Genomic DNA, 15,686 nt, shown 5'->3' with positions numbered 1-15,686 from the left:
CATCAGAACTTCAAGTGTGGGGAGTAAAGTCCCATAAGGACAGTCACCTTGTAAAATATCCAGTGCTGCAGTTAGAGGCTTCATGGCGGTGCAGTACTCGTGCAGAAACTGGTACTCTGTCTTTGAAGCTCTTAACTCCCATCTTGTTGCACAGAGTATTCAGTTCATTCATGGGGATTTCTGTGATTCTCTTCACAGCATCAAAAAAGGAATTCCACCTTGTGGATGTCGGTACGAGGAGCTTTCTTTTAGTGACTTCCTCTACTGTTTCTGATGCAAGAGTAGATCTGCTTGATTTGGTCCAAAGAGCTGTGCATTTTGCTGTGCTACTCCTATACACCGCCCTGCTCTCTGCATTGGAACTTAAATATTTCTCCACATCAGTTGTGGAAATTATGTTGATGGTGTGTGAAGCACATCTGTGGTGAGGGGGAAGAGACAGCTGGCCATCACTTTCATTCTCGTCTGAGAGGATTGCTGACAGATCTAAAAAAGTGACATCATCACTTGTGGGAGTGGACTCTTCCTCCTCCGTCTCATCATCGGACTCTGTGACAGGCTGATAAACTTTAAATGCCTTGACAAAGTTGGATCCGTTATCAGTCACCGTTGCAACTACTTTGTTAAGTAGTCCATATGAAGAGTGAATCTTTTCGATTTCTGCACCAATAACATCATAAGTGTGCCTACCGCGAATTCTCCTACATGCCAATGCAGCCTTGTTGCGCTCTAATGTGGATCTACTGATCCAGTGGAGCGTTACTCCCATATAGCTTCTGTTGCTAGCAGTCCAAATGTCCACAGTAGTTGACACAAAGTCGACCTCACACAGCGCGTCCTTCAGATTTCTCTCCATCTCTGCATACTCCTTCTCCAGGTAGGAAGAAAAAGATGTTCTGTGAGGCAGCTCGGCATTGATAGTAGTAGGAATCTTGTGGCACGAAACGAGGGCGAGTCAACCGTGTTTAAGGGCAGCATTTCCTCGACAACATACCGCCCGACCAATTTCTTCAACTCTCCCCCACTTACTGCTTTTGCGCCGAAGTCCAGCTTTTGTTGTTTGGGTGGCGGGTCCCCTCCTGCAGAAGTTGAGGCCGTGGCTTTGCTCGCAGCTCTCTGCTTAACACCACCTGGTGTCAACTTGACTGTGCTGTGCTGCGACTCTAAATGTTTCTTTAAATTAGACGTTGTGTTTTTGAAGCTTGACAGTATTTTGTTGCAAGCACAGAGTGTACAACGAACCTTAATATTATTGTCTTTCGCTGACACGAACTCAAAATAATGGCTGTATTTCCAGGTAGAAAAGGCGCATCTCTCTCCTCCCTCCATTGCTGTTTACGTTTGTGCCGCTGCGGTTACACGTGAGCTGTCCTCATGCTGAAAACGTGACTTGTCGCGTACGTGATGTCACTCCCCGAAACGCAAGAAGAAAGCAAAAAGAATAATTTTTACTAAGGAAAATGGCAAAATAGTAAGTCAAAGTGACTTGGATATATGTAACTTTAATCTGATTACTGATTTGGAAATAGTAACGAGTTAGATTACTCGTTACTGACAAAAGGGGTCAGGTTAGAGTAACGCGTTACTAAGTAACGCATTACCGACATCACTGGCTGAAACTCTTAACTTGCGTTTAGTTTCTTCTTTCTTGTCTTGAGCTTTCAACATTTCTCTGGCTGGGAGCGCTTGCTAGCTAAGATGTTGAAGATTTGCAGTTAGCAAAAACACTCGTTATGCAAAGTTCACTTTTACCAGGAGTAAAGTTCTTTCCGCGCAGTTTTTGGCTTTTCTTTTTAACGTTGTCTTATTTAATGGCTGAAGTAACACATTTGGCTTATCAAATATCGACGTTATAAAGTTTGGAGTCGAATTTTATCGCAGACGTCTCAAAGAGCGTGTAGACTCGCCGCCATCTTGCGCGGACCCGACTAGAAAGAGTTTGACCCTCCTGATTTAACTGTAAATAAAGTTCATGTTATTTTCAGCCTGCAGGCGGCGCTGCTTTATCTGCAGCGGTCCTCCATGAACATGCAGAAGAAGAATGTTTAAAGTGTCCGTAGAAGAAGAGCCGGCGATTACGTTTTTTTCGTCACAGTGCGCAAATGCGCATCCAGGAATGTGGACCTGAGGCGGATAGCGGTAAAAGCAACACGAGCAAGCTGGGAAACGACACGTTTGGGCGGAAGAGAAAACAGCGCTTCAGAGGGAAGACTCAACCCAGCGAGAAGCTCTGGGACACGGCAGGTAAGACTCACCTGGCCGGCCGGAGCGTGTGTGTCAGCGAAGCCGCCTTCCTGGTTGACCCAGACGGGTGCTGGGCAGGCCCGCCGCCCTGACAGCCGTAGCTCCTGTCCAGCACCAGACTGCGTTCAGAAAGCTCCCGATTTAGAGGAGAAGCTGTTTAAAACCTCAGTGTTTGGAGAGATGATGTGTTTTAACTCAGACAGGCTCAGATTAGACCCGGTCCTACAGTTCGGCTCAGAATTAACCCGTTTAGCTCCAGTTTTAGATCTGAATCTGAACCTTAGTTCCTTCTGACAGGAAGTTTTATTGGCTCTGAATTTACCAGAAGATTCTCTGAAATCAAACTAAAAGTTAGTCTGGTCCGTAAAGAACAAACAGAATGACACCGAACTGCATCCAAACATCTGCTGGTTTGGTAGAAACCCGTTTAGAGCCTTCATGGAACCAGAACTGGAGGAACGTTTAAGAACGTTTAACCCGGCAGAGGATCAGCTTCCCGTCGGTCTGGAGTCTCGTTAGCATTAGAAAGAGACACAAAGTTCATCCAAACTCTGGGCTTTTCATTGTTTTTAGTGGCGCCGAATTCAGAAGAAGATCCTGTGTAATCCTACAGGTGTCTCAGGTAAAGCTCATGTGAGCGCTAGTTCGGTTAACGATCATTTATACGTAAAATTTTGAGATCATGAAACGGAATTTGGTGTGACGTTCTCTACGGCTAGCTGGTGGTAACCTTAACCAGGTGACAGCGGTGACTAGCTAACCAGCAGCTAACCAGATGAGGCTAACTAGCTAGCCAGCAGCTAACCAGGTGTTTAAATGCAGTGTTTGTTGTTCAGGTGAAGCTTAGCAGCTCGGACGACTGGCTGGCTAACATTAGCAGCTGTGTTAGCTTGTTGAAAAGCCAGGATCAGACTATTTACTGGAACTACAGAACCGTTCCTCCCGTTAACTCATTGGTGTGTTGCTACCGACTAGTTCCTGCTGGGTCAGGATAAATTACTAACAGTCTCCAGGTGTTAGAGTGAGCCCGGCTGAAGCTGCATGTTATCCCCGGAGCAGAGAGCGGAGATCCAGCCTCAGAGGAACCGCGTGTCTCCAAACCGAAAGTATCTCCTGGTAGAACTGAAGCAGGGACCAAACTAACACCTGGAACAAACACAGGGCGAGGTTAAACTGTGGGACCTGTCTAATGTCTGCAGCTGCTGATGGACTTTAATGTGAGGTGGTCTTTGGATGTCCTCATCTCCTCTGATGTCTCCACTTTTGTCTCTGGTGTCTCCTCTCATGTCTCATGTCTCCTCATTGTTGTGAAAGAATACAAATTGTGTGCGTATAAAATAAGACAAGTTCTACAGTAAAAGTCGACTCTAAGCTGAGGCGTATGGCAAGTTAAAAAAATATATATTTATAGAAGAAATTTGAAAGTAGGACTAAATCAGCCAGTCTGATGTTTATTAGGAGCTCATTCCAAAGTTTAGGAGCAGCTACAGAAAAAGCACGATCACCTCAGTTTTTGTCCAATCATATTTCTTGTCCCCCTGTCTCCATAGCAACCATGGTTGGCGAGCGCCGGAATGGGAACCTGCTGGTCCAGCTGGGCCCGCGGCTGCAGGCATATCCTGAGGAGCTGATTCGCCAACGCCGCACCCATGATGGCCAGACGGAGTACCTGATTCGCTGGTGCCTTGTCACCATCGACGACGGCTCCAGCTCGGGGAGTGGAGCCAGCGAGACAGGCGTGGCGGGCGGCAGTTCCGGCGTGGGCGGGTCGGGCAGCTCGTCGTCCGGAGAAACCAAACCGGAGAACATCCTGATGTGGATGTCCACGGAGGACGTCTACGCCAACTGCCCCACCCTGCTGGGCAAGAGGAAGACGGACTCACAGCGCCCCCTGCAGCCACAGGAGACGCAGCGCGGTGCTGACGCGGCCGACGGAGAGCTCCCGGCTGACGTCACGTTCGACGAGGTGGAGCTGTCGGACATGAAGGAGGACGTGAAGAACCTGGTATGTCGTGCCAGGAAGCAGATGGCCAAGAAGAGCGATTTCTCCATCAACATCATGCACACCATCCACGTCCTCAGCGCCTATGCCTCCATCGGGTCGCTGGTCGGCGTCTTCAAGGAGACCGGAGCCCTCAACCTGCTCATGGAGCTGCTCTGCAACAAGGAGACCCAGACCAGGCGCAGCGCCGGAAAGATGCTGCGGGCGCTCGCATCACACGACGCAGGTAAACCTATCCTACACCAGCCAATGGCACGAGTCCTGCTCTCTGATTGGTCTGTTCAGTACAGATCGTTGGTCCATCATTAGTTCTGTATCGGGGCCGAGGTCCAGAGCTGCTGAAGTTCTCACAGTCTGAGAAGATACAGACATGGTTCATGTTTTTAGACCAGACTTTCCATCAGAAGCAGTTTATTGAGCTGAAGTTTGTGTAACAGGAAGCATGAATCAGCAGAGCTGATGCTCCAGATCTGCTGATGAGACCACAGTTAGGTGGTTCTCTAAGGTTCCTCTACAAATGTTATTATATTTCCTCCTACAGACGTTTTCTCAGGTTCCTCCACATGTGACCAAAACCAGCTCAGAGCAGAACATTCTCCTGACTAGTTAATGGTCCGTTACTGAACTCCTGCTGTGAATCATTACAGAACCAGGAACAAAGTTTAGCCGATCAGTGATCAGATTCAACATTTAGCATTTTTCTGATGATCTGTGTTTTAAAAATGAGGAAATAAATAAAGAAAAACTGTTGTTGGATGCAATGTTCAGCATTTTACTGATTATAAATATTTAGTTTGTTCTGAACATCTACATGGTTTTAACAAACTAAATGGTAGAATTAGACCTGTTAGAGCTCCATGATTAGAGGATGAGTCAGCGAGGTCTGAAGCTGCTGGTTCATCAGGTTCCTCCAGGATCTCACCCATCAGTTTGGTTCCATCAATAAACATTCATGGAGTAAATCCACCAATAGTTGGAAACCAAACACCTGAGACCGACATGCAAACACAGACGACACGACGCCGACAGTGATTTTGAAGGTTTTCCAGCTGTAGTCGTCTGTCGGGTTCTTTAATGATTTAATTCTGAACTGAGAAGATTCTGAGGATTATTTTATGTTTTCATCAATCAGCTGTTTGGTCTCAGAAGTAATAAGAGGGGCTACAGGTGTAGTTCCGGTGTAGTCGAGGTGTAGTTTCAGGCGTAGTTCAAGTGTGGTTCCAAGTGTTCCAGGTGTAGTCCAGGTGCTGACGTGTTCCTGTCCTCTGCAGGTAGTCGGGCCTACGTGTTGCTGTCTCTCAGCCAGCAGGACGGCATCGAGCAGCACATGGACTTTGATAATCGCTACACTCTGCTGGAGCTGTTCGCTGAAACCACGTCTTCAGAGGAACATGGCATCTCCTTTGAGGGGATCCACCTACCTCAGGTAGCCACGTCTCTCCGGCTCAGGACGAGCTGGAAGGAGTTCTCACTTCCTGCTTAGGCTTATTAGGACCCAGTCTGATGAATGTAGTGTCGGACCCTGTTTACCTGGTAGTACACACTTCAAGAACATGAAAGTTAGGTGGAAGCTCCATTTGAACACTGTCTGAAATGTAGTGCTAGAGGGTAGCTGGAGAGTAAATGTAGTATTCAGGGATGAGAATTTTCTGCGGATCCGCAGAATTCCTTGGATTTTATCCTTGCCAGGGTCATTCTTGTGAATCATCTAAATTCGAGGAGAAATTTTTTTGGGGGGTGAGGTATGTTTATGGTCGGCGAGTCGTAATATCGAACGGCTGCTAATATCCACCGCGCTGAATGCTAGCCGCCACTCAGTGAGAGCAGTCATGTACAGTCCTGTAATCAAATCACCATGAAGTGTAGAGTCAGAAGGCGATGTAACTAAGTGACGACAGAGGCGCAACGATTCTGACAGGATACGTCAGCCTATTCGTTCTGATTGGTTGTATACCTACCCAACTGCTGCAGAATGATTTGATAGACAACCTTTTAGCCCGCCTCCCTCCCTGCCGAGCATGCCTAGAAGAGAGGACAGGAGCAAGCAGCAAAGATGGAAAGACTGTCACACAATAAGTCAGAAAAGAGAAACGCTGCAGAGAAACTGATCCAATTGGCTGCAAAGAGGAAAAAGAAATCTTTGCAATGAACCATGAGTGCATTTGAACAGAATGATGCAGCTTGTAAATATGTTAGTTGGAACAATGTGTAGATGTGTGTGTGGCTATAAAATCTCAGAAACATTGACTGGAGTATAATCTTTCGTGTGTGACTATTAATTAAGAATGAAATCTCAAATATTGTTTGACTTCTTGGTTAGTTGAGAGGAAGAGAACATTGACTGTAGAACAGTCTCTCTCATGTGTAACTCTGCATTGAGAATGAACTCTCAGAAATATTATTTGACTTCTTGGTGAGGTGAGAGGAAGAGAATATTGAGAAAGGTAACTTAATTTATTTTACATAAAGATGGTGATGTTAGCCATTTGGTTTACCTACACTGCTAGTAATGCTAGCAAACTGAGAGCAGAGTCCCTATCACCATGACATTTAGAAATCATTTTGGACCAGACTGATATATATTAAATTGTTTTTAAGGACTCTCAGGCCACTTTTTACTGCTGTAAAATCTCCAAAACCCAAGCGCTTCAGGAGGGCTTCGCCCCCCTGAATCCCCCCACTGGGCTCCGCACTGGACCCGGCTGGGGGCATGCGGCCCCCAGACCCCCGGCTAATTTTCAGCTGAAAATATTTTTCCTCATTCTCATCCCTAAGTATTAGAGTCTAAATATAATACTAGAGTCTAAATGTACTATAAGAGGGTAGGATGTAGTACTAGATGGTAGGATGTACTGCAGTAAACCTGTTTTCTCTCAATGATGTCAGTAAATGTAGATAAGCTGTAGTTCCTGGTTGTTCCAGCAGGGGGAGCCTCTTCCTGTCTAATCCTGTAGAGACCAGAGGAGGTTAAAGCAGAAAGCATTGTGGGAGTTTAGACAAAGACTTGTTATCCTTAATGACCTCTAGCCAGCAGGGGACGCTGAGTTAACCTTCTGTCTGTCCAGATTCCCGGGAAGCTGCTGTTCTCTCTGGTGAAGCGCTACCTGTGCGTCACGTCTCTGATGGACAAACTCAACACAGCGGGGGCGGAGTCAAGCTCTGACAGACAGGATGCCAGCCCCTCCCCTGCCTCCTCCAGCTCCGCCCACCAGGCCGAGCACCTGCGCGTCCAGCGGGAGTTTGACTTCACTATGGCGATGGCCAACCTGATCTCGGAGCTGGTCCGGGTGATGGGCTGGGACCGGAACCGCCAGCCACCCGACAGCTCCACCCACCAATCGGCAGGGGGCGGGGTTAGTGGGGAGGAGCAAGAGGAGGAGTCCCGGCCTGTCCTCAGGTCCATCTTCCAGCCTCGGTTCTGTGCCTCGCCTGTCGCCCTTGCTGTTAGCTCGGCCGTGGCAGCGCCGGCCTCCACGCCACCAAAGAAGAAGACAGGAAACGGGTTCAAGACGCGGTCGGACTTTGCCAGCCGCTCAGCCTACGTGGAGTATGTCCAGGACAACCTGAAGAGCGGCATGATGGTCCGCATGCTGGAGGACTACGAGGAGGTCAGCGCCGGGGACGAGGGAGAGTTCCGCTACAGCAACGACGGATCCCCACCTGTCCAGGTGAGGAAGCACTGGTCCAGCATGTAGACCACCAAGGTAGACCGGCAGTTAGACCACCAAGGTAGACCGACAGTTAGACCACCAAGGTAGACCGGCAGTTAGACCACCAAGGTAGACCGGCAGTTAGACCACCAAGGTAGACCGGCAGTTAGACCACCAAGGTAGACCGGCAGTTAGACCACCAAGGTGGACCAGCAGTTAGACCGGCAGTTAGACCACCAAGGTAGACCGGCAGTTAGACCACCAAGGTAGACCGGCAGTTAGACCACCAAGGTGGACCGGCAGTTAGACCACCAAGGTAGACCAGCAGTTAGACCGGCAGTTAGACCACCAAGGTGGACCGGCAGTTAGACCACCAAGGTGGACCGGCAGTTAGACCACCAAGGTGGACCGGCAGTTAGACCACCAAGGTGGACCAGCAGTTAGACCGGCAGTTAGACCACCAAGGTGGACCAGCAGTTAGACCGGCAGTTAGACCACCAAGGTGGACCAGCAGTTAGATCGGCAGTTAGACCACCAAGGTAGACCGGCAGTTAGACCACCAAGGTGGACCGGCAGTTAGACCACCAAGGTGGACCGGCAGTTAGATCGGCAGGTAGACCACCAAGGTAGACCACCAAGGTAGACCGGCAGTTAGACCACCAAGGTGGACCGGCAGTTAGACCACCAAGGTAGACCACCAAGGTAGACCACCAAGGTAGACCACCAAGGTAGACCAGTTAGAATCTGTTTAGTGATGAAGTGAGAATGAATCAAATACTTCAATGATCTCAGAGTTCATGGTGTCTCCAGGTGGTCCAGGTTCCGTCCTGCCTCACCATGCTGGTATAAAGTTCACTCAGAAGGACCTTTCAAAGGTTCCTCTGGTGGATTATCAGAACCACATCCAGGGAACCAGTGATTGTTTCTAGAACTCATTAAACTGCTGCAGTTTTCCTCTTCTGATTCACTGAACTATCAGGATTAGGTTCTTGTTAGCTACAGTCCAACAACAGGGGGCGCTGCTGCTAAAGTGTCTCCTGTGGTGTCCAGGTCTACTGGAACTCCCTGTCCAGAACCTACTGGGTCCACTGGCACATGGTGGAGATCCTGGGCAGCGGCAGCAGCAGCCAGGCTGAGAAGGAGACGCAGGAGAAGGCGTCGTCGCTGACGGAGACGCTCAAACTCACCGCAGGTAGGAGCCAATCGCAGAGCAGCACCTGTAGGAGGCGCTAGAGAGCTGAGAGCATCATCTGATGAACGTCTCTATTAGGAAGTCTCTCTGATGTCAAAGTAAAACATAAATAATATAAAATCTGAAACCTGAGGTTAGTTGTCTTTATAGGTGGGTGAACTCCATCAGGTTGGTTCTTCTTCTGTAGCTGTCCTCCTGCTGTAGATTAGCTCTGAGACCTTCAATCCTTGTTGTCCTCAGTGAGCCAGACGTTCTTCTCAAAGCCTCCCGGTGGACTCTACTCCCTGCCTTACCTGTCCGAGAGGCTGCAGGTGGAGCCAGCAACGCTGAGCAGAGCCGAGTGGTGGGAGGTCCTCTTCTTCATCAAGAAACTGGAGCCCAAGCAGCAGCAGGAGGTCAACGGCATCCTGCTGCAGAACCTGGATGACCAGGTAGGAGGTTCTGACCCTCTGTGAGGAGGTTCTGACCCTCTGTGAGGAGGTTCTGACCATAGATATGAAGACGAGATACGCCAGCGCGCTGTAGCAGCCGGCTGAGCGATGTGCCTATGTGGCGGCCATCTTGGAGGGGGCAAAGTTCCCATTCAAAGCAATGCATGCACTTTGAAAATATATCATAATTTGCTCATTTCTCAACCGATTTTCACGTGGTTTACTTTATTGTCAATGTCAAAACATGTGCTATTAATACAGAACATTTTATTAAAAATAGGCTTTCTACCAATGTAGCCTGCAAGTTCAGTTATCTTATTATTTAGGTCCAGAGGCCAGGGAATCTTTTACGTTCAGCCATTACATATATAAATATAAGATTTACATTGTAAATGCTTAGATATGTAGCTACACACGAGGACAAAATTGTTGGTACCCCTCAGTTAAAGAAGGAAAAACCCACAATTCTCACTGAAATCACTTGAAACTCACAAAAGTAACAATAAAAATGTATTGAAAATTAAATAATCAAAATCAGCCATCACTTTTGAATTGTTGATTAACATAATTATTTAAAAAAACAAACTAATGAAATAGGGCTGGACAAAAATGATGGTACCCATAACTTAATATTTTGTTGCACAACCTTTTGAGGCAATCACTGCAATTAAACGATTTCTGTATTTGTCAATGAGCGTTCTGCAGCTGTCAACAGGTATTTTGGCCCACTCCTCATGAGCAAACAGCTCCAGTTGTCTCAGGTTTGATGGGTGTCTTCTCCAAATGGCATGTTTCAGCTCCTTCCACATATGTTCAATGGGATTCAGATCTGGGCTCATAGAAGGCCACTTTAGAATAGTCCAACGCTTTTCTCTCAGCCATTCTTGGCTGTTTTTGGCTGTGTGTTTTGGATGGTTGTCCTGTTGGAAGACCCATGACCTGCGACTGAGACCAAGCTTTCTGACACTAGGCAGCACATTTCTCTCCAGAATGCCTTGATAGTCTTCAGATTTCATCGTACCTTGCACACTTTCAAGACACCCTGTGCCAGATGCAGCAAAGCAGCCCCAAAACATTACTGAGCCTCCTCCATGTTTCACCGTAGGGACAGTGTTCTTTTCTTCGTATGCTTGGTTTTTGAGTCTATGAACATAGAGTTGATGTGCCTTACCAAAAAGCTCCAGTTTGGTCTCATCTGTCCAAAGGACATTCTCCCAGAAGCTTTGTGGCTTGTCAACATGCATTTTTGCAAATTCCAGTCTGGCTTTTTTATGAGTTTTTTTCAGCAGTGGTGTCCTCCTTGGTCGTCTCCCATGAAGTCCACTTTGGCTCAAACAACGACGAATGGTGCGATCTGACACTGATGTACCTTGGCCTTGGAGTTCACCTTTAATTTCTTTGGAGGTTGCTCTGGGCTCTTTGGATACAATTCCAACGATCCGTCTCTTCAATTTGTCATCAATTTTCCTCTTGCGGCCACGTCCAGGGAGGTTGGCTACTGTCCCGTGGGTCTTGAACTTCTGAATAATATGAGCCACTGTTGTCACAGGAACTTCAAGCTGTTTAGAGATGGTCTTATAGCCTTTACCTTTAAGATGTTTGTCTATCATTTTTTTTCGGATGTCCTGGGACAATTCTCTCCTTCGCTTTCTGTTGTCCATGTTCAGTGTGGTACACACCTTTTCACCAAACAGCAGGGTGACTACTTGTCTCCCTTTAAATAGGCAGACTGACTGATTATGAGTTTGGAAACACCTGTGATGTCAATTAAATGACACACCTGAGTTAATCATGTCACTCTGGTCAAATAGTTTTCAATCTTTTATAGAGGTACCATCATTTTTGTCCAGGCCTGTTTCATTAGTTTGTTTTTTTTAAATAATTATGTTAATCAACAATTCAAAAGTGATGGCTGTTTTTGATTATTTAATTTTCAATAAATTTTTATTTATTGTTACTTTTGTGAGTTTCAAGTGATTTCAGTGAGAATTGTGGGTTTTTCCTTCTTTAACTGAGGGGTACCAACAATTTTGTCCACGTGTGTATATGAACAAAAAAGAGAGATAAAAATATACATATATAGAAAACTTTTTTTACAGATGAAAGATTTAAACGTGAAGGTAACAGAATAATAATTTATATTTATCCATCTGTCTATCTCTCTCTACAGCTATAGACTGTTATATGCATGTCACATGGAGATAGAACAGATTAGAGTTTATTTCCATTTACAAGAAACGGGTACATTGAACTGAATCATTAAGCACTACAAAAATAATTTAATATACTTAGACATACACACAGTTGTCATAATGAACATATAAATGCTAAAAGCAGGAATACAAGCAGATATTTACTTAGATACAAACACAAGTTGGGGGAATAGTAAGTGTGCATCGGGTCACAGTCGGTAAAGAAACAGTAAAAGTGTACATTTTCATGAAAGCAATGAAACTCAATAAAACTGAGTTGCTGCATCCTTGTAAATGATTCACCTCCTCTTCCAAGACGAGCTGGAAGGTAAACACTGATGGAGTAACACCAGGTCTAAACCTACCCAGCCCTGTGAGACTCATCAGGTTTAAAATAATCACTGCAGAGCACCAGCAAACCCCTCTCTGCTCAGAGCTGCTTCCACTTCTTCCTCAACCCATAGTCTTTGGGAAACCTACATGGAGTCAAGAAAAAGTAGACAGAAGTAAATAAGTCTGTACACAACAACATATTTATAAAGAAATCATGCGAATAAATTAAGTACAGAGAACTGAATTAACCAATACACAGTAGACCAAAGTTATTTAATTTGATCAGTATAACATTGTTTAGTAACATTTCAATGATGTGAGAGCAGTCCTAAAGAATTGCCTGAAATCCCAATCATAAAATGGGTTTGGAGGAAGAACATAGATGCTAATCTGGATTTATATGAGTTAGGCTTTATAACTACTATTGGTAGTATTGGTGGTATTAATAGTAATGCTACTACTAGTGGTAATACACCAACTACTGCTGCTGATACTGTCACTGCTACTACAACTTGTACTACTAGTACACATGCTGATACTACGTCTACGACTCTAACAGCTACTTATACTATTACTGCTGCTTGTACTTTTCGTATTACTGCTTGTACAGCTATACTACAGCTACTATTAATCGTCTGGTATTTGGTTGTCCAGCTGTTAGCTTGTGTTAATGTTTTGCTAATGGCTAACTAGTTAGCTCTCATAGACTCTCAACAAGATTTAATAATGAAAAACGAGCCCAAAACTATTCTTACCTGTGGAAAGTTATTCCAAGTTTCCTTGTCTTGATCGTCCGACGTAGTGTGCAACTGTATGCCGCACAATGAGCCGGCATTCTTCTTGTTTTAATTTTCGTGCCGTACACATCAATGGAAAACAATGAAACTTTGCCCCCACTAGCTTAGCGTCTCTGTAGGCACGCCGCTCAGAGGGGCGTGGCCTATCTAGTTTTCTATACATAGCTATGGTTCTGGTCCTCTGTGACCCCAACCCTTCAGGTTCATTATGATCACCATTGACTCACCTGTGATGTCATCCCGGTGTAGCCAATCAGGTATTGTTGGTCCAGGATCAGTGAAGCTAGCAGGAGTCGCATTAATGTGTAAAATATGAGAGCATAATAATTAGACCAGGGGTGTCCACCATGAGGCCCGTGGTCCAAAAGTGGTCCTCCAGAGGGTCCAATCCGGCCCTCAAAGTGTAAAAATTACAGAGAAGACATTAACTGCAGATTGGAAATTTGTCAAACTAAACTTTTAAAATACTTTTTTCATCTCGTTTGTGTCGTTTGTACATTTTTTTTTTGTCATTTTGTGTCTTATTTTTGTCTTGTTTTTGTTGTTTGTTGTTTTTTTTTGTCTCTTTTCTTGTGGTTCTGATCCTCCAGTAAATCCTCCGTGGTTCAGGTCCAGGTGACTAAATGTTGTGTTCCTTTGTAGACACTCTGATCTGGAAGTTGTGATGTGGAAATGATAAACTGAGGATGAATGTGGATGGAACTGAACTTTCAGTTCATGATGTTTAATAGAAAGATGATTCCTTACATGTGAACATTCTGCACTAAACCAAAGGAACTATCAGGAGTTGTGGTTATTTAGAGGTTATTATGCTGTGGTTTTACTGGTTTTACTGGTTTTACCGGAGGTCAGACTGGACTGGATGTGGAACTAAGGCGAGTTTGACTCTCCTGGGGCCTCATTTATAAAACTTGCGTACGCACAAAACAGGGCTAGAAAGTTGCATACGCCACTTTCTGTGCAAAGGTTGTGATTTCTAAAAACAAACAGTGTGAGAATGTGCGCACCAGTGCACCAACCTTGATTCTTGATGCTTCTTTACGCACAAAACAGGGCGTAAATCACAAACTTTGCGTAGAAAGTGGCGTACGCTGTGTTCGTTGTGATTTCTAAAAACAAACTTGTCGTGAGAATGTGCACACCGGTGCTCCAACTTTGATGCTTGCTTAAGCACATTTTGGAGACAGAGGGAACGGCAGTGCTGGAGGGTGAAGTGGTGAATTGAAACCAGATTGATCTCAAACCTTTATTGTTATCACATATTAGACTTGTAGAGCCGGATAATCATAAACCCTCATTGTTGTAGATGTTCATATAGTGCGTCATTCGGCCTATGACTGTATTTGCAGAACTATGTTCATATATCAGCAGGCGCGGATTGAACGTTATTTCATTCGGTCGTTTGACAGAAGGGCCGGTCCACATCTGGGCCGGTGCGCTGGTCTTCATTAAATAGTTTTGTTTACCGAGCACCTGGCGCCCGTATGGCTCATCAGGTTACACAGGTGACCCATGTACAGGGGTGGTCTCTGACGCAGTGGCCTGGGTTTGATTCCTGCCCACGGCACTTTTATGCATGTCTTCCTACTCTTCTTCCCATTTCCTGTCACTCTTCACTGCAACTATCACAGTAAAAAGGCAAAAAAAGTAAAGAATTTTGTTTATTTATCCATATGCGGCCGAATGGGATGAGTGTCCAACCATTAATCAGCCTGTACAGACACACATGCTTCACACCACAACCACGCTCAGTGCAGTGAAAAGACTGCAGGGGGCGCTGTGTAAAATGCCGTGGATCAGCAGCTTATTTATATACAGATACATTCATGAGTTACTTTGCATTGACCATTCATGGTAAAATGTGGGTGTGTTGTGGGCAGAATGTGAGGTGGATCCACCTGTGCAATCTTCCAGCTGGTGTGTGATTATAAAGAAATTGCCTGCAGCTGTGCTTACGCACAGTTTTATAAATCAGGGGCGAACAGCATACGCCCATTTCAGCTTTTCGGCGTACGCAAACTTTAGTATGGATCCTACGCAATGTTTTATAAATGAGGCCCCTGGTCTTCAGAGGTTCATCAGTGGTTTTATGCTCCATCATTTCCTCCTTCTGCTCCAGGAGGCGGAGCTTGACGACTCGTCTCTGATTGGTCTGTGCGTCCCCGGCGATGTGGCAAAGAAACTCCTCCACTACCTGAAGCAGAAGCTGCCGTCGTCGTGCCTCAGCGACCTGCTCTGCTCCCACTCCTTCATCAAGCACTACCTGAGGAGAGGAGGAGGCAGCCTGGAGGACGAGGAGCTGCTGGGTGAGTCTGACTCCGCCCCCTCGCTGTCCCTCATTCCCGTCCCCGCCTCCTGTCTCACTCTGCTCTGCCCCACAGCCCCAGGCTCTCTGGGAACGGGAGCTCAGAGCTTCTCCTCGTCGTCCTCGGCCTCCACCTCCTCGTCCTCGGCCATGGGCTCCGTCTCCAAGAAGGCCAAGAAGGAGCCTCCGCTGGACTCGGAGACGGACAGCGAGCTGCCGACGGAGGACGACAGCAGATACCCTGACGACCTGGAGGACAAGATGAAAGGTGGGAGGACTGGTAGGAGCCAGCAGCTGACAGTTAGAACACATTCTGCCATTTATCCTTTCCCATAAATACAGAGGAGCAGCGCCCCCCAGTGGTCCACTGGTGATCTGACCATTAAACCCGTCTGCCAATAAGGAGCAGCGATCGTCTCCTAAAACGTTTGGATGAAGTTCTTCAGGGAACCATCTGACCTTTAGTTTAACCCTCCTGCTGGTCAAGTCGACCTGTTTTAAAGTTTGAAAGTGTGGAGAAAAAAATAGATTTACACACTG

The 15,686-nt window shown here is 46.2% G+C and overlaps 1 protein-coding gene across 4 annotated transcripts in view; it reads left to right on the top strand.

The window, feature by feature from the left end:
- The first annotated feature begins 2,076 nt into the window (after positions 1-2,076).
- LOC110970761 (cullin-9) overlaps positions 2,077-15,686 on the top strand; it is a 52,888-nt gene continuing 39,278 nt past the window's right edge. For 3 of the 4 annotated variants that reach the window (XM_022221079.2, XM_022221078.2, XM_022221077.2), the window contains exons 1-8: positions 2,077-2,244; positions 3,795-4,472; positions 5,518-5,672; positions 7,312-7,914; positions 8,947-9,088; positions 9,329-9,519; positions 14,961-15,147; positions 15,223-15,414. In XM_022221079.2, coding sequence (XP_022076771.2) covers positions 2,103-2,244; positions 3,795-4,472; positions 5,518-5,672; positions 7,312-7,914; positions 8,947-9,088; positions 9,329-9,519; positions 14,961-15,147; positions 15,223-15,414 — 2,290 coding nt within the window. In that variant the 5' untranslated portion in view covers positions 2,077-2,102. Of the gene's footprint in view, positions 2,245-3,794; positions 4,473-5,517; positions 5,673-7,311; positions 7,915-8,946; positions 9,089-9,328; positions 9,520-14,960; positions 15,415-15,686 lie in introns of all 4 variants that reach the window. The other variant, XM_022221076.2, reaches the window with a different exon arrangement.

This window comes from Acanthochromis polyacanthus, chromosome 15 (assembly GCF_021347895.1).
Source record: "Acanthochromis polyacanthus isolate Apoly-LR-REF ecotype Palm Island chromosome 15, KAUST_Apoly_ChrSc, whole genome shotgun sequence".
In the NCBI taxonomy this organism is placed as follows: domain Eukaryota; kingdom Metazoa; phylum Chordata; class Actinopteri; family Pomacentridae; genus Acanthochromis; species Acanthochromis polyacanthus.
Note: the sequence above shows the minus strand (reverse complement) of the source record. Positions and strands in the feature narration are given on the sequence as shown.